This window comes from Mustela erminea, chromosome 17 (genome assembly GCF_009829155.1).
Source record: "Mustela erminea isolate mMusErm1 chromosome 17, mMusErm1.Pri, whole genome shotgun sequence".
In the NCBI taxonomy this organism is placed as follows: Eukaryota; Metazoa; Chordata; class Mammalia; order Carnivora; family Mustelidae; genus Mustela; species Mustela erminea.
Window position 1 is genome coordinate 27,728,630 of NC_045630.1, and position 25,107 is coordinate 27,753,736.

At 37.1% G+C, this 25,107-nt stretch overlaps 1 protein-coding gene and 1 long non-coding RNA gene across 6 annotated transcripts in view; one reads left to right on the forward strand and one right to left on the reverse strand.

Moving 5' to 3' along the window:
* The window catches only part of RABGAP1L (RAB GTPase activating protein 1 like), a 765,799-nt gene that overhangs the window by 254,184 nt on the left and 486,508 nt on the right, over positions 1-25,107 (reverse strand). For all 5 annotated transcript variants that reach the window (XM_032317419.1, XM_032317418.1, XM_032317421.1 and 2 more), the window contains 2 exons: positions 6,320-6,445; positions 4,047-4,190 (listed from right to left, as the gene is read on the reverse strand). In XM_032317419.1, the coding sequence (XP_032173310.1) occupies positions 4,047-4,190; positions 6,320-6,445 (270 nt within the window). The remainder of the gene's footprint in view (positions 1-4,046; positions 4,191-6,319; positions 6,446-25,107) is intronic.
* LOC116575850 lies at positions 3,480-24,775 on the forward strand. Its single transcript, XR_004279975.1, has 3 exons — positions 3,480-3,620; positions 10,608-10,614; positions 24,762-24,775. It is a non-coding gene; the product is annotated as an uncharacterized LOC116575850 (long non-coding RNA).

Below are 25,107 nucleotides of genomic sequence, written 5' to 3' on the forward strand. Positions count from 1 at the left end.
CATAATGATAAATGAAACCTCGATGAGAAGAGTTCATATTGTATTATTCCACCTAAAGCTAAAGTTTGAAATTTGATTAAAAAAAAAAAACTATCAAAACTCATAATCCTATGGTGCCAGAAGTTGGGACAGTGATTACTCTTCAGAGAGGTAGTGACCACAGGGGCAGTAAAGGGAAGGAGGGCTCCTGAAATTCATGTACTGTTTGGCTTTTTTTAAAAATCTGGGTGCTTGTTACATTAGTTATGTTCACTTTACGAAAAACGTAAAAAATCACGTTTTACACTAATTGTTGCACATTTTCTTTTAATCTGTTACACTTCCACAAAGAGTTCTTTAAAAAAGACAATGTTCTATTCTTAGAGAATTAACAGCACAATATTTACACTGTGCTAATACTTCTAGCCTTTTTCTTATCTCTCCCCATAGAAGCAGACAATAAAATATAGAAGGTTTTGTTCTTTTAAAAAAAATAGTATTAATTTCAATTAGTGCCTACACGATAATTTATGGAAAGTTCCATTTATCTCAGCATAATAAGATGTTTTTTTCAAACTCTAGTTTAAAATCCTGCTGTTGGGCATTTCTCCAAAGAAGACATCCAAATGGCCAACAGGCACATAAAAGAATGTTCAACATCGCTCGGCATCAGGGAAATACAAATTTAAATACAAATTAAAACAATGAGGTATCACCTCACACTGGTCAGAATGGTTAAAATTAACAAGTCAGGAAATGGTAGTCCTTGGTAAGGATGGAAAGGGGAACACTCCTGTGCTGTTGGTGGGAATGCAAGCTAGTGCAGCCACTCTGGAAAACAGTATGCAGCCTCAAAAATTTTAAAATAGAGCTACTCTAGGGCCCAGCAATCGCATTATTGGGTTTTTACCCCAAAGATACAAATGTAGTGATCCAAAGGGGCATGTGCACCTGAATGTTCATAGCAGCAATGTCTACAACAGCCAAACTATGGAAAGAACCTAGATGTTCATCGACAGGTAAATGGATAAAGATGTGGTATATATACATTAATTCATAATGATGAAGATTTGAATCATTTTCCTTAAAAAAAAGAGAACATGACAAAAACAAATACATATAGATGATTCTATTTAAGACTATGTTATCATTTCTTTCAGAATATTTTACCACATATGAAAGACGAGTTTTGATATAAATATTTTATTAACTACAAGAAGGAAAGGGGCAAAGAGAAAACACAGACAGGCAGGAAATAAAAGTTTATCTAAAAATTTCCTTTGCAAAATAATCCTCTGACAAAGATGAGTTAGTGGAAAGAATGAATATCCTGATACTGTTCCCAATAAAGTTTATTTTGAACTGGTAAGGGATATTATTATTTATTTCCGTGGTTACCATGATCCTGTGATTACAACTTACTCCATGTTTTGGAAATCTATGCAACTTCCTTAAACAGCTACAGAGTACAGATTTAAGGGAAGGGAAAGTAGTATCTATGATATCTTATTAATTTAAACAAGCATTAAGATCTTTCAAATATTATAATTAAATCACAAGTAGCAAGTGATAATGCTTATAAATTTTCTTTTCCCTACTGTAAATGTTGCTAATTTTCTTAGCAACTGACATCAGAAATTCAAATATCGTTAAAATAAAATTTACTGAGAAATTGTGAATCTGGGTTCCAGAAGACCCACAGACAATGCTCCAATGTCAGGTATGGAATCACTCACATAGAGATGATTTTAGAAAGGCATCACTCCAGTGAACTAGAGGATAGTGTTACTATTGCCATAAATGACCAAGAAATCCAGTTTTACTGGTGTGATTTCTATAATGAACATTATAAAACTAACCTAGTATAAAATTAGATAATCTCTTTCAGCAAAAAATTTGAAGTAATATTAACTTTTGTAAGCTCCTATTATATATAAAACTGTTAAAATGTCATACTCTCACTTTCCTATTTTTTTAAATACCATGAAATACTAAACTCAGCTCAGTATGAAATGAATAGGACCTACAAACATCTATTTATCAAAAATAAATTTTAGTATTACTTTAAGATCACAGAAGTCAAAGACATAAATTTGGTTTTTACTTTTGAACAGCACTGCACTAAATTTGAGGAGTCAGAAAATTTGCCAAATGCCCAAATTTGTGTATACAGAGATCACACCATTTTGACTTTGAGTGAGGTTCTAACTCCCTAATTTTGCCTTCTTCCTTTAGGTTAAATTTAGATAGGCATTTTAGAAACTAATTTGTAAGTAAGACAAATAGGAGAGTCAATGTGTTATTAATCAGGTTTGCCAGCTGTTACATATTCAGAATTGGGGAACTTACTCTGTGACCTTCAGCAAGTCGCTGAGCCTTTCTTTATTAAAATGTCACAAATGGGGACGCCTGGGTGGCCCAGATGGTGAAGGGTCTGACTCTCGATTTCAGCTCAGGTCATAATCTCAGGGTGGTGAGATCCAGCCCTGCCTCGGTGTGCTCAGTGGGGAGTCTGATGGAGATTCTCATCCCCTGCCCCTCCTTTCTCTCTCTTTCTCTCTCTCTGGCTCTCAGATAAAATAAACAAATCTTTTTTTAAAAAATATGTTACAAATGTTTAAAGATCTTACATCTTTACAAAATGCTCTGTAACTTTCAAGGATTGTGTGGCTCCCAGCTAGAACCTCTGACGAGCAGAGCCCAGCAATGTGTACATAGGAAACACTTCTGCCGTGGTAGCCTGAGAAATCCTAGCCATGCTTTGCACAGCTTAGGCATTTTTATCTCTTTTAATCGTTTTTTATAATTTGATTAATACAGTTGGAGTGGTTAAGAAAGGAAACCGTGTATAACAAGTTATGCACTAATACAAAACCGTTTAGATTATGTTAGGCTTATACTTTTGATTACTCTAGCTTTCTAATTTAAGACAGCTATAATTTATATACATTTATATCCCAAATAAAAAAAATTCTCATCTAGCAATCACTGCTAAGACTGTTAAACATTTTGACTGGCAGGATACAAGGTATGCATGTGTAATGCTGCTTATTTCTTTAAAAGAGTAAAGTGAATAAACGCAGCCACCTCAGGAACTAAAAACAATACATGAAACAAATCATATACCTAAGGAATTTGCAAACTAGTTTTTTTTTTTTAAGATTTTATTTATCACACCAGAGATCACAAGTAGGCAGAGAGGCAGGCAGAGAGAGAGGAGGAAGCAGGCTCCCTGCTGAGCAGAGAGCCCCGATGGGGGGGCTCGATCCCAGGACCTGAGATCATGACCTGAGCCGAAGGCAGAGGCCTTAACCCCCGGAGCCACCCAGGTGCCCCTGCAAACTAGTTTTTTAAATATTCTGTGAAAATATATGGTAGAGAAGCGTTAGTGTATCACTTCACAATTATCTGGTAGGAGTCTCAACCATCATATACATTAGAAACATCTTATGAATTGAAGATTAAATTACTGTATAATTAGAAAACAAACTTAGTGGTTACCAGAGGGGAGGTGGGTGGAGGTTAAATAGGTGATGGGGATTAAGCAGTACACCTGTTATGATGAGTGCTGGGTGATGTATGGAGTTGTTGAATCACACTCTATTGTACACTTGAAACTAACATAACAGTGTATGTTAACTGTACTGGTGAAAAGAAAGAAAAGAAAAGATAAAATAAAATATAGATTACTATATAATTTCATTTATATTCACTCTTGGAAGTATAACTACATTACTATTAAAAACACCTGATTTTGAATTCATTTATATAATTTTAAAGGTCCTTTATATTAGTAATACATTATTACACAGGTAAAGGCTTATTATGAATTTTAATTACAGAAATTTAATTACCTACCTTACTTTGTAGGAATTTTATATGACTTAACATATTCATTTCTCACAAATAATAATTAAAATAGTCTTTACTAAAAAATTAAATAGAACTTCCTGGTCAATATTTATGGCTTAATTTATAGGAAAAAATAAAATGAAGATGATTATGACCACTTTAAATAAAAACTATTTTCACTTTTGGCTTAGGTATGAGAGATGCAGTCACTCTACCTCACAGAGCAGTAAGTCGATGATGTGGAAGACCATGCAGAGTGGGAACTTGGCTGTAAAAAGAGTGAGGAACCACTGGGAGGCATACATATGAACTTCCAGGTTCAGAACACAAAAATGGTGATGCAGGTCCGGTAACTGCTCCTAAAAAGTCAAAGTGGAAAACTGAGAAGCTTTATTTCCTATCACAATTGTAATTTATAACTAGCTTTCTATGACCACTCTAGATTTTTCGCAAAATTCATTCAATTTTATGTAACTACATGGAAGTGATAATAGGAGATGAGCCTGGGACTAGGATGATTGAGGAAAATAAAGGCGGACTCGTCACGGACAAATAACACAGATGACCTCTTGCTCACTTGACTGTTCTTGTTTCTTAGTAAATGCTCGCTTTGACAGAATACCTATGGTCTAACGAACGTCATCCCTCCAGAGTCAAGTCCAGCACCTGATCAAATGGGTTGCCTAACTACTTAGGAAAGAAATAGATCTACTCTTTGGAGACCACTTAATATCAACATCATCCGGGATCTGTGATATCACTTGAGTATATTTTGGGGGTATTGAGACAAACCCCGAACATAACCAGACTTCAAAATAACCTATCTTTGACATTAAAAACTGACAAGCTACAGAAATTGTGCAAGGGTATAATGCATGATAGAGGGTGTCTCCTAAAAATGCCTTTATGCTACCCTAATGCTTTTTTCTCCTCATTTACATAAGTAAATGCTTGTCAAAAGCATGAAAGGAAAGCTCAGAGTATTAGCATAGCTGTTCCTATAACTGAAAAGCAAAGACATGTAAAAGCCCACATTAGTTTTGTTTTCATAAATGGATCATAAAAACAAACAAACAAAACCCCCTACTTCCTACACAAAATGCTTTCAGAAAAACACCCAAAAGTATGCATCAGGTACTTTAAGGGGGGTGTCCTAAGGTCATCCAGTCAAAGAATGCTAACACATGCTAAAATGTGTTTAGGTTTCTTCACAGTACCATGAACTTGCTATTCATTTATCAGGTACATTTATTTGACTCTCAAAGCTCTTAAGAATACTGAGCTTCGAAAAAATGTAAACTTCTGAAAATAAAAGGTAAGAAAGTGAATAATCCCAAATATTTACTTAGAAGAATTAAATCTCAAAAAGAGCCTATTGCTTTTATTGTCCACAGTTGCCCAGAATCTTCTACACAATCTTTCTTCTCCCGATGAAAGCACATGTGTCATTGTGCTTACAGTTCTCTTAACATCTTTCCCCTATTTCATTTCTTCTTTAAGGTCTTCTACCTTCCAACATTCTCTTCTCCCAGTAAAGTTGTCTTTAATCTCATTGCTAATCCTGTGTCTTCCCTGTTCTAGTCTTTTAGTCTCTTATTGACTTCATGCCCTCTTTATACACCTATGGATCTCCTGACAGGTCAGGCCAATGGGCTCCTATCAGTATCTCTAGTGCTGAGTCCCATTACCTTCCTCCTTAATCACTTTACTTTTCTCCAATATGGAATCAATCCATTCATGTATTTATTTCACATTTCTCTTGGGTTCTCAATACCTCAGATAGAGAAAGCCATATAAGCATGTGACACAGACCCATTATAAATTTAAGATTTTCAACTACAGGTGGAATTTCAAAGCTACTCAGGAATTCCTTCTATTAGCACTAGTCAATATCATCTTGCCCTTGCTCACAATCTTTTTTTTATTATGTAATATTTTACATATATAAAATAATATGTTCTTCATACATATAAATTTATACAGACATATTGTGAAACAGTAACAAACATTGTTTGAGATCATGAAATTATAGGAGAAAAATTTTAAATATGTCCCTATATTAACATTTATGTGTTTTTTATTCTGTTTCAATTCTTTTCTGTCCCTTTTAAGAATTCTCTACATGTGGATCTAAATATAGTACTAGGGCTAATTAAGGGAGGGAAAGTTCTTAAGTATTTCCATTTCTATTCTGTAAATATCTTCACTTCTTTACAAATATACTCAGGAATCTTTTCATTGACTTAACTCACTATATTCACACTTCAAAGTATATTAAAGTTGAATATTTACAATGGAAGACTATTTTAAAAATGATCAAATGGTTAAATAAATATTAACACCAACATAGATACTGGTCAGAAACCAAATATACTGAGAATTTTTCTGTAGAATTCCACTAAACTTTCATGAATTATTATTGTTCATCAATTTTATTACTTTTTCTGTAATTCAATCCCTGAGTGATAAAAGCCTAATTTTTATTTACCTGTATTAGTCTCTCCAACTGATAGAACTTGCAGTGAAGATCTTCAAAGTTGTTTTTGTAGAGATCTCGTAAGCCATAGTCATACATGATTTTCACCAAAACACAGAACGCCTGCTCTTCTGGCATCTACAGGAAAACAGATCACATAGAACATGGCTGAGTGGCATTTGGCCAGAATGGCAGAAAAGTTCTTCCTGTTAACAGTCCTCTGTATTTTTTTTTTTTAAGATTTTATTTATTTATTTGACAGAGATCACAAGTAGGCAGAGAGGCAGGCAGAGAGAGAGAGGAAGGGAAGCAGGCTCCCTGCCGAGCAGAGAGTCTGATGCAGGGCTCGATCCCAGGACCCTGAGACCATGACCTGAGCTGAAGGCAGAGGCTTAACCCACTGAGCCACCCAGGTGCCCCAACAGTCCTCTGTATTAACGGCTAAAGGCCTTAGTGAATGAACCTCTTCAGAGCTAGCCTTCAGCAGCAAAATAGATAAAATTTGTGTTCAAACCTTCCAGTTTCCTCACTTGAAATGAACTTCGCTCTTTTGGGATTTCAATCATCTTATTATTCACTCATTCAGCCATCTTAAAAACAGGTAATAGAGTCACATGATTCAAAAATCAATACAATGCAAAAGTATGCAAAAGTAAAGTCTTACTCCTCTCTGTCTCTGTATCAGAATTCCTGTACCTGGTCCCTATCTCTATGGTATAACTTCGTAACTACACTCAATCATTTTGCATGTATCCTGCTAGTGTTTCTTTATGCAAATAAAAGAATCACACTTATTTTATTTTTTCTCTTTCCTACATAAAAGATAACATTCTTTTCTTTTTAAAGTTTTTAAAATTTATTTGACAGAGAGAGAGACATCACAAGGAGGCAGAGAGGAAGGCAGAGGGGGAGGGGGCAGCAGACTCTTGCTGAGCAGAGATCCCAATGAGGGGCTTGATCCCAGCACCCTGAGATCAGGACCTGAACTGAAGGCAGAGGCCCAACCCACTGAGCCACCCAAACACCCCAAAAGACAACATTCTATGTACATTACAAGGCATATTGCTTTTTCCCCCTCAATAATACCCACAAAAGAGGGATTTGTGGGTCAAAGGATGAATGTAATTTTTATTTTGATAGTGAGATGCTGTCTTCCCATAGTCTTCTTGACGTTGTTATTTTCTTTTTACATAAAAAGTTTTCAGGAAAGATTTTTATGCACTTTTATCACTAAGAGTTAAATGATAAAATCTAATATACCCTTTCCAGAGGCACTTTTTTTTTTTAAAGATTTTTATTTATTTATTTGACAGACAGAGATCACAAGTAGGCAGAGAGGCAGGCAGAGAGAGAGGAAGGGAAACAGGCTCCCCGCTGAGCAGAGAGCCCGATGTGGGGCTCGATCCCAGGACCCTGAAATCATGACCTGAGCCGAAGGCAGAGGTTTTAACCCACTGAGCCACCCAGGCGCCCCTCCAGAGGCATTTTTATCTGAACAGATAATGAAATCTGAAATCCAAGGAAAAAATCTCTAAATTGTGTTATCAATGAACTGAAGGAATTTAGACAAGATATATATCTAATATTCTAGAAAATACATCAAGCAAACAGAAAAAGATTTTATCCTTAATGCAGTGTCCTAAGATAAAAATAAAACTGTTATGTAAACATTTACTTTTTTTTTTTTTTTTTTAAATAAAGACTTTATTTATTTAAGAGAGAGAGAGTATACACACCATCGGTAGGGAGGAACAGAGGGAGAGGGAGAAGCAGGCTTCTTCCTCCTGATGAGGGAACAGGAGGCTGGCTGAGGACAAAGTAAAAGCTGGCGCCTTGCACCCCCTCTTCACCTGCTCCCCTCCATATGTGTAGCATTCCTCAGGCACCCCTGACTGCCATAAAACGATAAATAGTTAACTTGCAGGGATCGCAATCCTGCAGAACAGGAATCTCCCTTGCTCTACTCCCTGAGCAGGAAGCCCAATACAGAACTTCAGCAGGATCCCAGGACCCTGAGATCAGGACCTGAGCTGAAGGCAGATGCTTAACTAACTGAGCCACCCAAGTGCCCCTGTAAACATTTACTATCAATGTCATTTCTCTGAAAGTCTGACCTTGGCTGATTATGGTATCTGACACCTTTGTTAGATTAAATTCTCTGTCTGAACACAATTCAAGTAGAGGTCTATTTTATAACCCCCTTCTCTCCTTATTCCCTTTCCATTTTGACTACCCCTTTATTTGTTTTCTAATTAGGGGCCAAGTTAGTAAAGTTTGTCTGTAAGGGCCTTTTCAGCCAGAGCGGCCTCACCCCAGTTGAACAGCCATTTTCTTGTTTATGTAGTAAAACTTAAATTGATCCTGGCCCCCTCCCCCCGGAACTTACTTAAAAACAAGTCCAGGAAACCCAGGTAACAAAGCCCAAATACAAGGGTGGGTCAGGTCAGGTGGATAATAGCCCCAATGCAGGGATGAGTCTGGTCATGTGGAGACATCCAATGAGTAAAGCACGCATAGTGTCCCCTGGCTACCAAGGAGTGTGGGCCCCACCTTTTGGGCACCTTTTGGGTGCCAATTCTAACCAAGGTGATAGGCTAGTTCAAAAAGCTACTATGGGCTGAATTGTAATTAATTGGCTACCTGCGTGTGGCCAGGCCCAACCACATGGCCTTTGCTCTATAAGTTAGTCTGTAAGGCAGGGAGGGGTGGTCGCCCTTTTTGTAAGGCGCGTCCCTGACCAGTCGGTTTGACGGTTGGTTTGATTCTCGATGCTTGGCTTGAAATAAAGCTTTGCTTGACCTCCACTTTGTATCACTCTCGCTCCTTTGACCATGGACCCATTATTGGGGGACTCAACATGTCAAACTGAGCTAGAAATGTAACTAGGTTTAGAAATGGAACTTAGGTTACACTTAGAAATGTAACAACATTTATTTAAATTCCTACACAAATCGGCCACTTCTATATTCTACTTATAAAACATGAAATACATAAATTAAATAAAACCTCCTAAAGTTAAGTAAGTACACTTTGCTGTTGTCATTTTGATTCTATAAACATTTGCTTTTTTAAAATCCTGTTTTATCTGTGAGGTGTTTGGGGCTTTGACCCCAGCTGTTCAAGTCAGCAAATATTTTTCAGCTTATACTAATTTATTCACAATACAAGTACACTGTATTCTTTCCCTCTTTAACAATCCTGTCATTGAAGCTTCAAGAGACATTAACTTGCACATGCACGGTCTACTCCTCCTCCTGATGAGGGAGCACGAGGCTGGCTGAAGACAAAGCAAAAGCTGGCGCCTTCACCCCCTCTCCATCCGCTCCCCCTCAGTCAGATGTGTAGCATCCCTCAGGCAGCCCTGACTGCCATGAACAATAAGCAAACAGTTAGATTGCAGGGATCACAATCCTGCAAGACAGAAGTCTCCCTTGGCTTACAAATGTCCTAAATCTCACTAACAAAGACGACTGATAGCAGGATTGTGACACCCCACCAAAAAGTCTCCCAACTATCTTAATGTTAAGGGCTGGTCTAAAGACAACGTTGATCAAACCGCAAGGGCAAGGCCTCCGGTAGGCCTCGGACACCCTGGCTCTCTTGAGCATATGAAAACTCCATTGAACCCTTCCTTCCCCTCACCTTCCCCCAAGGGCAGGGTACTTAACCTGCCATCCCTCACAAGCCAGGGCAGCTGCATCTCCGCCTGCCCAGGGGTCCTGTCCCCGTGCTTTAATAAACCACCTTTTTGCACCAGAGACGTCTTAAGAATTCTTTCTTAGCCGTCGGCTCCGAACCTCACCCCACCGAACCTGACTTAGGTTCTGGGACTTCATCACTCCTACTGCCAAGGACTAAGCCTCCCCTTCTTCCCCCCCCCCTCCGGGGCTCTACTAAAATGGTCACACAAAACTGCTCATGTAGGGTAACTTCAGCCAGCCCTAGAGAAACTAATTGTGTTACAGTCTCCCTCTTTCTAAGCTCTATTGAAACATTTATCATTTGGTAGCCTACAGAGGGGATAAACCTTTAGTGCTTTGCATGAATAAAACCATTAAAGCAAACAAAAGGTTTAAATGCCTTTTGGTATTCACACATGCAGTCATTGAACAGGAGAGACGCATGCACTGTGCTGGGCCCTGGGGATACAGAAGTAACCATATGGCATCTTCCCAAAGGACTAGTATATAGGCAACTCTCCTTGACTTTGATAGGAACACAAAAATCCTGGGATAGGGGAGGTAGGTAGGATGTGTAGATGAAGAGTTAGACATCACCATCAGCTAGAGCGCAAGTAGAGGCACTGGGTGAATTAGTCAGGAAAATGAACATAAATTGCTGCTTTGCTTTTAGGTATGGAGCTTCAATTCTCCCTTCCTCCCTCCATCTCTCTATCTCCACCCTTTTTCACTCTCTCTTCTCCACTCCCTGTTTCTCTCTCACACAGAAACAATATATTTAATATATGTTCTTCAAAAACAAAAGAATTTTTAAGTTTGAATTTTATTCCCCCAAATAAAATGAACAATCCCAGTCTATAAGCTTTATTTATTTATTTTTTCAATCTACATTTGGGAGGGGGTGAGAAGTCTTAGAGCTATTATCCTTCATGTGTAGCTTTAGGCAACATAATTTCTAAATAATGATCACAACAAATAATAGACCCATGACCTCACATACTTAGAATTTTTGTGTGTAGTAAGAACTGTTAAGGTTTCTCTTAGCAACTTTCAAATATACAATATTGTCAACTACAGTCACCAAACTGTTACATATCCAGAACTTATTAATTTTATACTTACAAGTTGGTACTATTTCACTCACTCATTTCCCCCACCTCGTGTGGCAACTACTTATTGATTCTCTTTTATGACTTCTTGTTTATGAAGGAGCAGGAGGCTGGCTGAGGACAAAGCAAAGGCTGGCGCCTTGCACCACCCCCCTTCACCCGCTCCCCTCCATATGTGTAGCATTCCTCAGGCACCCCTGACTGCCATAAAATGATAAATAGTTAACTTGCTGAGATCACAATCCTGCAAGACAGGAGTCTCCCTTGGTTTGCAAATGTCCTTGAGATTTACAACAAAGAAGTTACCTTATCAATAGCCCTAATGTCACCCTCCCCTCCATAAAACACCGAAGGAGGCGGAGGTAGAAGGAAAAGTAAATAAAGTTAAATTTCTTCTAAACCTAAATCTCATTAACAAGGATGCTTGATAGCAGGAATGTAACATTCCACCAGGAGACTCCCAATTGTCTTTACTTGATAAGTAACCAGGCCTCCAATATCCTGGTAGTGCTTTTTTTCCGCATGTGTGGGCTAACCAGCCAGTTCTGCTTCTGTAAGATTGCTTTGTCTGCTTTCGCGCGCGGGTCCCCTGACCCAATCCACTGACGCCAAGTATGCCTGTTCAAACTATCAATCAATCAGCTCAGCCCCAACCAAAACTTGTTTGTATCTGTCTATAAAAATCCTGCACCGACCCAGCTCCGGACCTCTTGGCGTTATCGGCAACGAGCGGCGCAGAGGTCCAGGTTCGAACCTGCAATAAACGACCCTTGCTGTTTGGCTTTGACTCACGTCTCTGGTGGTCTTTTAAGGTGGGGGTAATATTCAATTGGCATTACAGTTTATATTCCACATATAACTGATAACATATGGTATTTGTCTTTCTCTGTCTGACTTATTTCACTTAGCATAAAACCCCTGAGGTTCATCATGTTGTCACAAATGACAGGACTTCCATTTTTATGACTGAATAATATTCCATTAAATGTAGATAACATTATCTGTACCCATTCACGTGTTGATGGACATTTAGGTTGTCTTGTCTATTGTAAATAATGTTGCTGTGAACGTGGGCGTACTAATATTGTCTTAAGAATGTAATTTCATTCTCTTTGGATATATACTCAGAAGTAGAATTGCTGGATCACATGGTAGTCTATTTTTTTTTAAAGATTTTATTTATTTATTTGACAGAGATCACAAGTAGGCAGAGAGGCAGACAGAGAGAGAGAGAGAGGGAAGCAGGCTCCCTGCTGAGCAGAGAGCCCAATGTGGGGCTCGAGATCATGACCTGAGCCAAAGGCAGAGGCTTAACCCACTGAGCCACCCAGGCGCCCCCATGGTAGTCTATTTTTAATTTTTTGAAGAACTTCCATACTGTTTTCCATAGTAATCGCACCGATTTACATTCCCATCAACAGTGCACAACGGTTCCCTCTTCTCCGCATCCTTGCCAATGCTTATTACCTCTTGGCTTTTTCATAATATCTACTCCAACAGGTGTGAGGCAATATCTCACTGTGCTTTTGATTTGCATGATGATGGGTGATGTTGAGCAACTTTTCATACACCTGTTAGATTTTGAATATCTTCTTTGGAAAAATATCTACTTAGGTCACTTGCCCACTTTCTCATTGGATGATTTTTTTTTTTTTCTCTTCAGTTACAGGAGTTCTTTATATGTTTTTGATATTAACCCTTATCAGATATGTGGTTTGCAAATATATTTTCCCGTTGTGTAGGCTGCCTTTTCATTTTGTTGATATTTTTTGGCTGTGCAGAAGATTTTTAGTTCATGTAGTCCCACTTGTTTATCTTTGCTTTTGATGCTTTTGATGTCATAATTAAAAAATCATTGCCAAGACCAATGTCAAAAAGCTTTTTTATCTATGTTTACTTCTAGGAGGTTTATGGTTTCAGGTCTTATGTTTAGATATTTAATCTATTTTAGTTTTTAATAAGAGATATAAGATAGGGGTGCATTTTTATTCTTTTGCATATGGCTGTCCAGTTTTCCTAACACCATTTATTAAAGAAACTATCATTTCCCCATTAAATATTCTTAGCTTCCTTGTCAAATATTAGTTGATGATATATGCATACGTTTATTTCTGGGCTCTTAATTCTGTTCCATTGGTCCACATATCAACTTTTTTTTTAAGACTTTATTTATTTGACAGACAGAGATCACAAGCAGGCAGAGCAGCAGGCAGAGAGAGAGGAGGAAGTAGGCTCCCTGCTGAGCAGAGAGCCCAATGTGGGACTCCATCCCAGGACCCTGGGATCATGACCTGAGCTGAAGGTAGTGGCTTTAACCCACTGAGCCACCCAGGTGCCCCTACATATCAACTTTTATGGCAGTATCATACTGTTTTGATTACCAGAGCTTTGCAATACAGCTTGCAATCAGAAAGTGTGATACCTCCAGCTTTGCTCTTCTTTCTCAGGATTGTTCTGGCTATTCAGGGTCTTTCGTGTTTTCACATAAATTTTAGATTTTTTTTCTGATTCTGAAAAACTGTCATTGGGATTGCGCTGAATCTGTAGATGATTTCAGTTAGTAGGAACATTTTGACATTACCAATATTTTTGATCTGTGAGCATGAGATATTTTTCTATTTGTGTCTTCTTCAATTTCTTTCTTTCTTTCTTTTTTTTAAGATTTCATTTATTTATTTGACAGAGAGAGAGAGAGAGACAGAGAGGGCACATACACAAGCAGAAGGAGCAGGAGAGGGAGAAGCAAGTTTCCACTGAGTGAGGAGCCTGATGTCCCAGGACCCTGGGATCATGACCTGAGCCAAAGGCAGACGCTTGACCAACTGAGCCACCCAGGTGCCCCTTCAATTTCTTTCATCATTGTTTTATAGTTCTCAGTGTAAAGTTATTTTACCTCCTTAATTAAATTTATTCCTAAATTTTTAAATTCTTATGCTATTGTAAATGGGATTGTTTTATTTCTTTTCCAGATGGTTCACTGTTGATTCCATATTTGGCAACTTTACTGAATTTTCTGATTAGTTCTAACGGTTTTTTTGGTGGAGTCTTTAGGGTTTTCTATATATAAGATGATGTCATCTGCAAAAAGAGACACTTCCATTTTTTCCCTTTCTGATTTGGATATCTGTGATTTCTTTTTCTAGCTGATTGCTCTGGCTAAGATTTCTAGTACTATGTTTAGTGGGAGTGGTGAGAGTGGGCAACCTTGTATTGTTCCTGGTCTTAGAGAAAAAGCTTTCTTTTTCTTTTTTCAGTGGAGATGTATCTGACACACAACATATTGGTTCCAGGTATACAACCTAATAGTTCAATATCTGTACATAATGTGAAATGATCACAAGTCTAGTTTAACATCGATCATCATACATAGCTCAATTTTTTTTTGCAATGAGAACTTTTTTTTTTTAAAGATTTTATTTATTTATTTGACAGAGATCACAAGGAGGCAGAGAGGCAGGCAGAGAGAGAGAGGAGAAAGCAGGCTCCCTACAGAGCAGAGAGCCCAATGTGGGGCTCTATCCCAGGACCCTGGGATCATGACCTAAGCCGAAGGCAGAGGCTTTAACCCACTGAGCCACCCAGGTGCCCCAACAATGAGAACTTTTAAGATTTACTCTATTAGTACTTTTTAAATATGCAATACAGTATTATTAACTATGCTGTACCTTACATCCCTATGACTTATTTATTTAATTGGAAGTTTGTATCTTTTGATCCCCTTTCACCCATTTCATCTACCCCTACCCCCCCACCTTTGGCAACTATCAATTATGTCTATGAACTTTTTGAAAAAAATTCTACATATAAGTGAGATCATATATATTTGTCTTTCCCTCTGTTTATTGTACTTAGCATAATCCCCTCAAGGTCCATTCTTGTTGCAAATGCCAAGATTCTATCCATATATATATATATATGAATGACACATTTTCCCTATCCATTTAACCATCAATGGCCACTTAGATTGCTTCCATATCTTGGCTATTGTAAATAATGCTACAATGACAATAGGGGTGCATGTATCTTTTTGCTTTAGTGTTCTTTATTTCCTTTGGATAAATACTCATAAGTTGAATTGTTTGATCATATGGTAGTTCTACTTTTAATTTTTTGAAGATCCGCCATACTGTCTTCCACAGTGGCTGCACCAATCTACATTCCCACCAATAGCGTACAAAGGTTCCCTTTTCTCCACATGTTTGCCAATACTGTTTATTTCTTGCCTTTTCATAATAGCCATTGTAGTATATATGAGGTAATATTTCATTGTGGCTTTGATTTGCATTTCTCTGATAATTAGTGATGTTGAACACCTTTTATTATACCTCTTGGTCATCTGTATGTCTAGAGGGAAAACTTTCAACCTTTCACCACTGAGTTTGATGTTAGCTGCTGGCCTGTCATATATGGCCTTAATTATGGTGAGATGCACTCTGTACATAATTTGTTGAGAATTTTTATAATGAATGGATGCTGAATTTTGTCAAATGCTTTTTCTGCATCTACTGAGATGATTTTTATCTTTCATCCTACTAATGTGATGTATATCCATTTATGATTTATGTATGAACCATCTTTCATTCCAGGGATGAATTCCATTTGCTTGTGGTGTATGATCCTTCTAATGATATGGTCAATTCTGTTTGTTCTTCTTTTCCAGTTTTTATTATCTTCTTCCTTCTACTAACTTTGGGCTTAGTTTGTTCTTCTCATTCTAGTCCCTTGGGGTATAAAGTTAGGTTATTTGAAGTATGACTTTCCTTGATGCATGCATTTGTCATAATAAAGTTCCCTCTAGAATTGCTTTTGCTGCATTTGGTGTGTTTCCTTTTCTCAAGATATTTTTTAGCTTTCCGTATGATTTCTTCTTTAAATCACTGTATGTTCAGGAGTGTGTTAATTTCTGCATATTCATGAATTTTCCATCTCTTCTCCTCTAACTAATTTCTACTTTTATGGTTACAAAGGCTACTTCACATAACTTCTATATTTGTTAATTTCTTGGGATTTTTCTATGGCCTCACATATGATCTATCCTAAAAAATGTCCCATGTGAACTTCAGAAGAATGTGTATTCTGCTGGTTTTGGGTGGAATGTTTTGTATATGTCTGTACGGTATATTTGGTTTATAGTGTTATTCAAATTTCCTTATTGGTTTTCTGCCTAGATGATTCGTTGTTGACAGTGAGGTATTAAAGTCCCACATATTATTGTTGTTGTTCGTTTCTCCTTTTAGTTTTGTTTGTATCTGCTTTATATATTTAGGTGCTCCAATATGGGCAAATACATATTTATAATAGCTAATATCTTCTTGATGACATTTTTACCATTAAATGATGACTTTGTATCTTTTGACCTTTTTTAGCTTAAAATCTATTTTGTCTAATATAAACTCTTTCTTTGAGTTACTATTTGTTTGAAATAACTTATTTTATCCTTTCACTCTCAGTTTATGTGTGTCCTTATGACTAAAGTGAGTCTCTCTATAGGCAGCATATAGTTGGGTCTTTTTTTTTCCCCTCCAGTAAGGTGGACAATTGATTCTGATTGGACAATTAATCCATTTATGTTTAAAGTAATTATTAATAGGTAACAATTTATTATTGACATTTTGTTGTGTTCTGGCTTTTTTGTGGGTACTTTGTTTCTTGCTTTCTCTCTTGCTGTCTTCCTTTGATTTAATGACTTTCTGTGGCAGAACACTTTCTCTTCATCTTTTGGTGAATCTACTGTCAGTTTTTGCTTTGTGTTTACCATGAAACTTACTTAAAATAACTTACAGTTATAACATCCTATTTTAGGTTTATGAAAACTTAACTTTGATAGTAGACAGAAACTTGATACTTTTACTTCTCCCTGCCTCACACTTTAGGTTACTGATGTTACAGTATACATCTTTTTAATATTGGGTAGAAAAAATTATTGTAGTTACAGTTATTTTTAATATATTTGCTCTTTAACTTTATGTAAGAGTTATAAGTGTATTAGTTACTATCATTATATATCAGAGAATCTGACTTTGACTACATTACCATTACCAGTGAATTTTACACATTCATATGTTAATGAGCATCCTTTTAATTCTGCTTGATGTACACTCTTTAGCATTTATTGTAAAGGAGATCTAGTGATGATGAACACCCTCAGCTTTTGTTTGCTTGGGAAAGTGTTTATTTCTCTTTCATTTTTGAAGGTTATCTTTGCTAGGTATAATATTCTTTATCTTTCAATACATTCTTTGAATATGTCACCCCACCCTTTCCTAGCCTACAGTGTTTTGGTTGAAAAATTGAATAGTCACATGGAGAGTTCCCTTGTATGTGATAAGTCGCTTTCTTCTTGCTGCTCTCAAAATTCTCTTTGATTTTTGACAACTTAATTATAATGTGTCTTGGTGTAACCCTGTTCAGATTCTAACCATCTAAACTGTAGTATGTATATATTTTCTCATGTGATGGTGTACCATAAGTCCTGTAGGATTTCTTCACTCTTCTTCATTTTCTTTTTGCTCCTCTGACTTGAGAGTTTCAAATGACCTATCTTCTAGTTCACTAATTCCTTTTTATGTTTGGTTGAGTCTTTTGTATCTTTCTATTAAAGTCTTCAGTTCAGTCATTGTATTCTTGACTCTAGCATCTGCTTTTTGATGGTTTCTTTGTTGATTTCGTTTTGTTTTCCTAATTTTATTTAGTGATCTGTGTGTTCTTGTAGATTACAGAACTTCTTTAAAAGAATTATTCTGAATTCTGAATTCTTTGTCAGGCAGTTCATAGATTTCTGTCTCCTTAGAGTTAGTTATCTGAGTTTTATTAGTTTCCTTTGTGGTATCACGTTTACCTGATTCTTCATGATCCTTGATTCCTTGCATTTTTATCTGCATACTTGAGTAAGTGGTCTCCTCTTTCACACATTACAGTTTGCTCTGGCATAAAAAGATCTTCACAAGTTAGCTCAGCTTAGGGTACTGGATGGACCAGTTGGCAGTATTCACGGGCAAGCAGAGTGTAGTTGAGTGTTCATGCTCTAAGGCCAGGGGAATGGTATTGACTGGGCTACACAGTTGGGCGAGCCTACTGACTATGCTCAACATTCAAGAAGGACCAGTGGGTGGGCTCTCTGACTACGTGGGGCTGCTGACCCAGCTCCACTGTCAAGTGGGGCCATTAGCTGGGCTCTGCAATCACTTTCAAATGAACAAGGTCAGAGGCTACCTTCCTTGGCAGGATAGTGCAACAAGTTAGACTCCACAATTAGGCAGGGTTATGGGTTGGGCTCTGAAATAGCTCCTAGTCAAGTGAGGTCTCAGGTTGTGCCAGACCAGATAGTGCCATGGGCTGGATTTTGTGTTCAGGTGGGACCTAAGCATGTATCCCAAAGTTAGGCAGGGCCACAGGCTTGGCTTCACAATCAGGTAAGCTATTGGCTGTGCTCTGATGCTGGCCAGGGTAACTGGTTGGGCTTTCTGGTCAGAAGGTCTCAAGCTGTATCCCACAGCTGAGTGAGGCTAGAGACTGTTCTGTGGTCAGGTGGAATTACTATTCAGGCTTCTTGATTAGGTGAGGCTGCAGACTATGTTCAGGAATTTGGTAGGAGCATAGCCTGAGCTCTGGGCAAGACTTCAGGCTGGGCACTCTGGTTTGGTGGTACTATAGGCTAGGCTTTGAGGCTGCTTAGGGTCACTGTCATTAAAGGCCAGAGGCTATGTTCAACAGTTGGGCAGAGCTCCTGGCTTGGGTCTCTGCTGAGTGGGGCTATAGGATGGGGTCTGTAGTAGCTCAGATTCTCTCACCAGGCTTCCTATAGCGTCAGGACTGAAGGTTAAGCTCAGCAACTAGGTGAGGCCATGAATTCGCTTCCCTGCTGAGCAGGGTAGTAGAAAAGGTTCCACAGTTGGTCTGGCCCATTGACTAGGGATCCAAATCAGGCAGAACTGCCAACCAATACATTGTTTAAAAAAAAATATTAAGATGTTGCAACACAGTGGATCTCTAATACTGAATATCCATCTTTGTTGTGTATAAGAGCTTTGTTATAGAATCAGTGTTTTTTATTGGGGAAAGGAGGAGGTAAATATTAAAATCTTATAATTTAAGGTATCAAAATATTATCCATCGTTCTATGAAATACAAAACTAAATACCTGCTTCATACGCATAATCTGAGAATCAATCATGATGTAATCATTGTTTGGTAACAAACATTGATAAGGATCTGCCATCTGTACTAACACTGAATAGAGACAGTCTCCAAGCTTCCCTGTTTCTTTCTGAAATGAACCCTAAGACAAAGCAAGTCTAAGTACTTCAAAGTCTTTAAGGCTCATCTGGTGTAACACATCAAAGTGTATTTCAAAGTAAAATTACATGTTGATAATATAAAATAATCTCCTTGTTTGGATAAAACTAATTTTTTTTGTTCTGCATGACTGTGTTTCACATGCTTTTGTAATAAATCTATGTTTTTCCATGAAGGTAATCTTTCATTTTCTTCAACAAAGGTAAATGTTAGTGAGAATGTTAAAAACCATGAGTGTTCACTTTCTATTTACAATATGAAAAGCGAATAAAATGAAAACATCTACCTTTCATTTTCCTTTAAAATCAAATAATACTGAAATACATTTAAATTGAATGTCTATTTATAAGCCATAAAACATACTGTATAATATACAGTTTTGCTGTATGTAATCAATCTAAGCTAGTGGGACAAAGGTCCAAAGGAAAAGGCTGGGCAAATAATTAAGCCAATTCTAGAACAAACAGCAGCAAACGCCATTTTTAGAGGCATTCATTCTTAACCCCATTTGATCCTCATAAAAATTCTGTAAAGTAGATATTATTTTTACATTTTAAATATTAACTGGTGAAGTTCAGAGAAGTTAAGTGATTTTCCAATAACTACATATTTATTAAGCCTGGATTTAATTCCATGATTGCATTGTTTTGTGCCAGATACAAAATAAGACCCTTTAGATTCATAAGATAATATAAAGTATTCAATATTCACAAAAATCCTAGAAAAATAATAATATTATCTCCATTTAATAAACGAAGAAACTGAAGCTCAAAGAGTTTAGGAAACTTGCTGAAGATCATAGAACTTGAAAGGTATTAACTGCCATTCAAATTCATAGTTGTGTTTTTATTATCTGTGAAGGAGTTAAGCTTTGAAACGGCAGAGAAACAAGATAGTAGTTAATGGGAAGATCAAGAAAGTTTTTGTTTTTGTTTCTGGTTTTTTTTAAGAAAGTGAGAGAGAGTATGTGTGCTTGCATTCGCATGGAAAGGGGAGGGGCAGAGGGAAAGAGAGAATGTTAAGCAGGTTCCATACCCAGCATGGAGCCTGACAAGGGGCTTGACCTCACAACACTAAAATCATGACCTGAGCTGAAATCAAGAGTGGGACACTTAACCAACTAAGCTACCTAGGTGCCCCCCAAGAGAGTATTTTTTTAAAATTTTTTAAATTTATTTTCAGCATGATAGTATTCATTGTTTTTGCACCACACTCAGTGCTCCATCCAATCCGTGCCCTCTCTAATACCCACCACCTGGTACCCCAACCTCCCACCCCCCCCGCCACTTCAAACCCTCAGACTGTTTTTCAGAGTCCATAGTCTCTCATGGTTCACCTCCCCTTCCAATTTACCCCAACTCCCTTCTCCTCTCTAACTCCCCCTGTCCTCCACGCTATTTGTTATGCTCCACAAATAAGTGAAACCATATGATAATTGACTCTCTCTGCTTGACTTATTTCACTCAGAATAATCTCTTCCAGTCCCGTCCATGTTGCTACAAAAGTTGGGTAATTCATCCTTTCTGATGGAGGCATAATACTGCATAGTGTATATGGACCACATCTTCCTTATCCATTCGTCCGTTGAAGGGCATCTTGTTTCTTTCCACAGTTTGGTTACCGTGGCCAAGAGAGTATTTTTTAAAGGTAAAATATCTTGTGTGTATTTACTCATAGGCCAATACTGAGAAATGACTCAAAAGCTCTCATACAAGAATTAACTTACTAGTGGATGATGTGATGTATCTGTGTAGCATCCTATCTTGCTCTCATCTAGAATCAAATTACCTTTTCCCTGTAGGCAGAAGCTGATCCAGTTCAGTATCAGCAACAAGAAGGACTCAAGACCTGGGCCAGGCCAATCAGAATATCATACTGTCCTGGCCTCAGTAACTGACATAAACATAAACATAAATGTAAACATACAAAGACACTAAGAAGTCAAGATCTCTGTTGTACCTTGGATTCTGTGGAAATCTTTTAGGAAAACTAAGAAGTAGCTCTGCTTCTCATTTCCTAAGTCCATTCGTGAAATCCTGCCTTAACCCTAACCTTTTTGGGGGATTGCAGTAAAAGATTTGTAATTTGTAATTTTTAAACTTTATTTCATTCTTAAATGCAACCCACAAAAATGCATAGAAGTTAAATGTATACTTTAATAAGTTACTTGATCATGAAGTAAAACCAAATAATTATAAAGACAAGTGCAGCTACCACCCAGGTTGAGAAACAGAATACTTGGGGCACCTGGGTGGCTCAGTGGGTTAAGCGTCTGTCTTCGGCTTGGGTCATGATCTCAGGTCCTGGGATCAAGCCCCACATTGGGCTCTCAGCTTGGTGGAGAGCCTGCTTCCCCTCCTCTCTCTGCCTTCTGCTCTGCCTACTTGTGATCTCTCTCTCTCTGTCAAATAAATAAATAAATAAAATCTTAAAAAAAAAAAAAAAAGAAACAGAATACTTTCAATACTCTTAAAGATCCTGGTATGTCCCACCCCAATCAGTCAAGAAATCACTATCCTGACTATCAATAATCACTTCGTTGGTGTTATTTATACTTTCCATCTAGGTAGCATCCTAAAAATAGAATTTAGTTTTGTCTGCTATTGAACTTTACATGAAATGGAATCATACCAAATGATACCAAGTATACTTTGTTTTCTAACTAAACAATTTATGTTTGTATGATTCATTCACATTAACTTACATTGTGTAAAGCATTCGTTTCATTGATATAGTGTTCTAGTATTAAATATATTACAATTTTTCCACTTTAATGTCTAATTACAATTATAGTATTAAACATTCTAATAGTGGACATTTGAGTTGTTTGTTATAAACACTGATCCTGGGACAATTCTAATACACAATTTTGGTATACAGGTGTAAAGATTTGACCAAGATGCGTATCTAGGAGTGGAATTGCTAGGTATGCATTTCTTTGTCAGATAAAGCCTTTGGTTTCCAAAGGAACTGTGCCTAGTCATACTGTTTTTACAAAATTCAATAATTTTAAACATTCTGGACTATCCCAAAATAATCCTTTCTACAGCTGAAAAGCTCCCATACATGCCCATAGTAGTTAGTATACATTCAGTAATTTAACCTTAAGAAAGAACATGATTTTCTGAAGGTGAAGAAAAGTATATGTCACATAAAATAATTTAAAACTACTTGATAGTATGTTAGCAAAATATATTGGGTTAAAAATTATTTAAAATATCTTATATGATTTTTAGAATAAATGAAATATATAAAAGGACATTATTTATTATATTTCCAAATAAGCAATAATTAATACTACAGTGATGATATTACTTATCTGTGCTATAACATTCTTGACCAACTATAAAGGATAAATTTCTTGTAATTCTATCAATAGTTATAATAGCATCTACTGTGATAATTCTTCTATGGCTTAAAATACATGTTACAAAGCTATTATCAAAGCATCAGGAAGTTTCCAAGCACCAAGAGAAGCTAATTATTATACACCAAGAGGTTATATTATAACTACTTAGACAATGGAAAACGTTAAAAATTCTAAACTTTTGTTTTTTGAATACTTTCACTTTTGATCTTCCTTTCCTCTTAGGCAGTGAATGTGAAATATAAATGACCATGAGGGAGGAAAAGACAGCATCCCCAAAAGAATCAGGTTCTGACAATGATTAATATGGAGCTGCCAAATGATGTCTGGCAGCAGAAAGCAGCAAGAAGTAACTGCTTATGTAACTGATGAAAAATTAGTCAGTAACACCCTAATAACGTATCTCCCTAGAACCCGAGATAGTGTATTTGATGAATTATGTAAGCTAGACTGTATTCTTCTACCTGTTTAAACCACAGAGGCAAAAATAGAAAAAAGACAAAAATTAAAGTTAATTTTTCTCATTTGAGTTAGTTAATGGATGGGTTGGTCAGTTAATGGAATATGCTAATTAAAAGAATTATTGCATATACTCTCAATTAAAAATTACAATAATGTTTTTCATTAATGCTATGATGAATATTAGTGAAACTCCTGAAAGGTTCTGAAGGCATTTCTAGATTTCCAGTTATTTTTATAAACCATGGCAACAACTGCATAATTCTATTATTGTAGAAAGTGTGCAAAACTGGACTATATTTCTATCCTTCTTGTGACATAGTTTGAAAGCAGGTTTAAAGTGCTGATTTGGCATGTGACCCTTATCATATGAGGGTAGATAATGTAGAAAAAAAAATCCTAGGTATTTGAGTTTTCTAGTTATCTGGATCACTGACTCTTTTGTTGTGGGAGGTATTTCCCAATAAATATGAACTCATATTTAACTAACCCTCTGTTAAATCCGAGGACAGATATCCCAGGGAGATGTCCTTCTCACTGAAGTTTAACCAATCTATTGTAATGTGTTTAACAGGGCTTCAGGTCTAAAATGTTAAATAAACTGATATACGGGGAGCCTGGGTGGCTCAGTGGGTTAAGCCGCTGCCTTCGGCTCGGGTCGTGATCTCAGGGTCCTGGGATGGAGTCCCGCATTGGGCTCTCTGCTCAGCAGGGAGCCTGCTTCCTCCTCTCTCTCTCTGCCTACTTGTAATCTCTCTCTGTCAAATAAATAAATAAAATCTTTAAAAAAAAAAACTGATATACACAAAGATTACTTTGTAGAAGATGAAATTTCACCACCCATGGCTTTAACTTCGACTCTCAACGGAGTGATTAGAGGAAAGAGGATTCTGAACCTTGCTGAACACACGCATGTCCTGCATGCAGTCTCCAGGCCCCTGTGTAAGAGAGCTGACTATGTCAGACACTCGGTGGCTTTAGTAGCAGAACAAGGGCTCTGGGAATTTGTGACCATAAAGTGCTTGATTATCGCAGGGAATACCAAGAAGATGGGCCATGGAGATGTCAAAGAAAGAAGGCTAAGAGGAAAAGACCAAGAAGACCATAAAGAGATGACAATGCAAAGGAAGAAGAAATCAAAGTTAAATAAAGTGATTTATCACAACATAACCATTGTATATCATTATTATCATCAGAATCAAGTTCAGAATTAGCACTGTGAATCTACTGTAATCACTCTTCATTTCCAGAATGTAAACTTAAAAGAAATGCTTTTGCTTTAAACTTGTTAGACTTCTTTGCTGAGTTTGACAGCAGACATGGCTTCTACCCTACTGAAAATCCGAAATTTGCCTAGAATTCCTATTCCTTATCAGCCCTTAAATATCTGGAATTCCTGGGCTCTGGAATTCTATTTTTCTTAGATGATCCGATCTATTCTTGTGATTTCAATTGTGATTTCTTCCTCATCATCAGTCTCCAGTGTCTACCTTGTTGGTGGACAGCTTTATTCAGAAGTCTCCCAAAATATCCCAAGCTCAAAGAATTTAAAACAAAATTCATCATCAACTCCTAATCATTTTTCTCCATTCAATTTCAATGGATGTATTTTCTATCTCAGCTAAAAATACCATCAGTCAAAGAAAAAAAAAATACCACAAGTCATCCAGTCACCAAAGCTAGAAAATTAGACATATGACTTTTGACTCTTCCTTTGTCAATCCTTCCATAAAACTTAACAATTTTGTATCCTGCATGTTTCTTAATTAAGCTTCTTTCTCTCTGGGTCTCAACATCTCTCATTTAAATTGCTATTTCCTAACTGGTCTCTCTGCTGCTGCTTGTCCCTTTAATTTCACCGTCCCCAAGGGTAAAAGAAGAATTTATCTG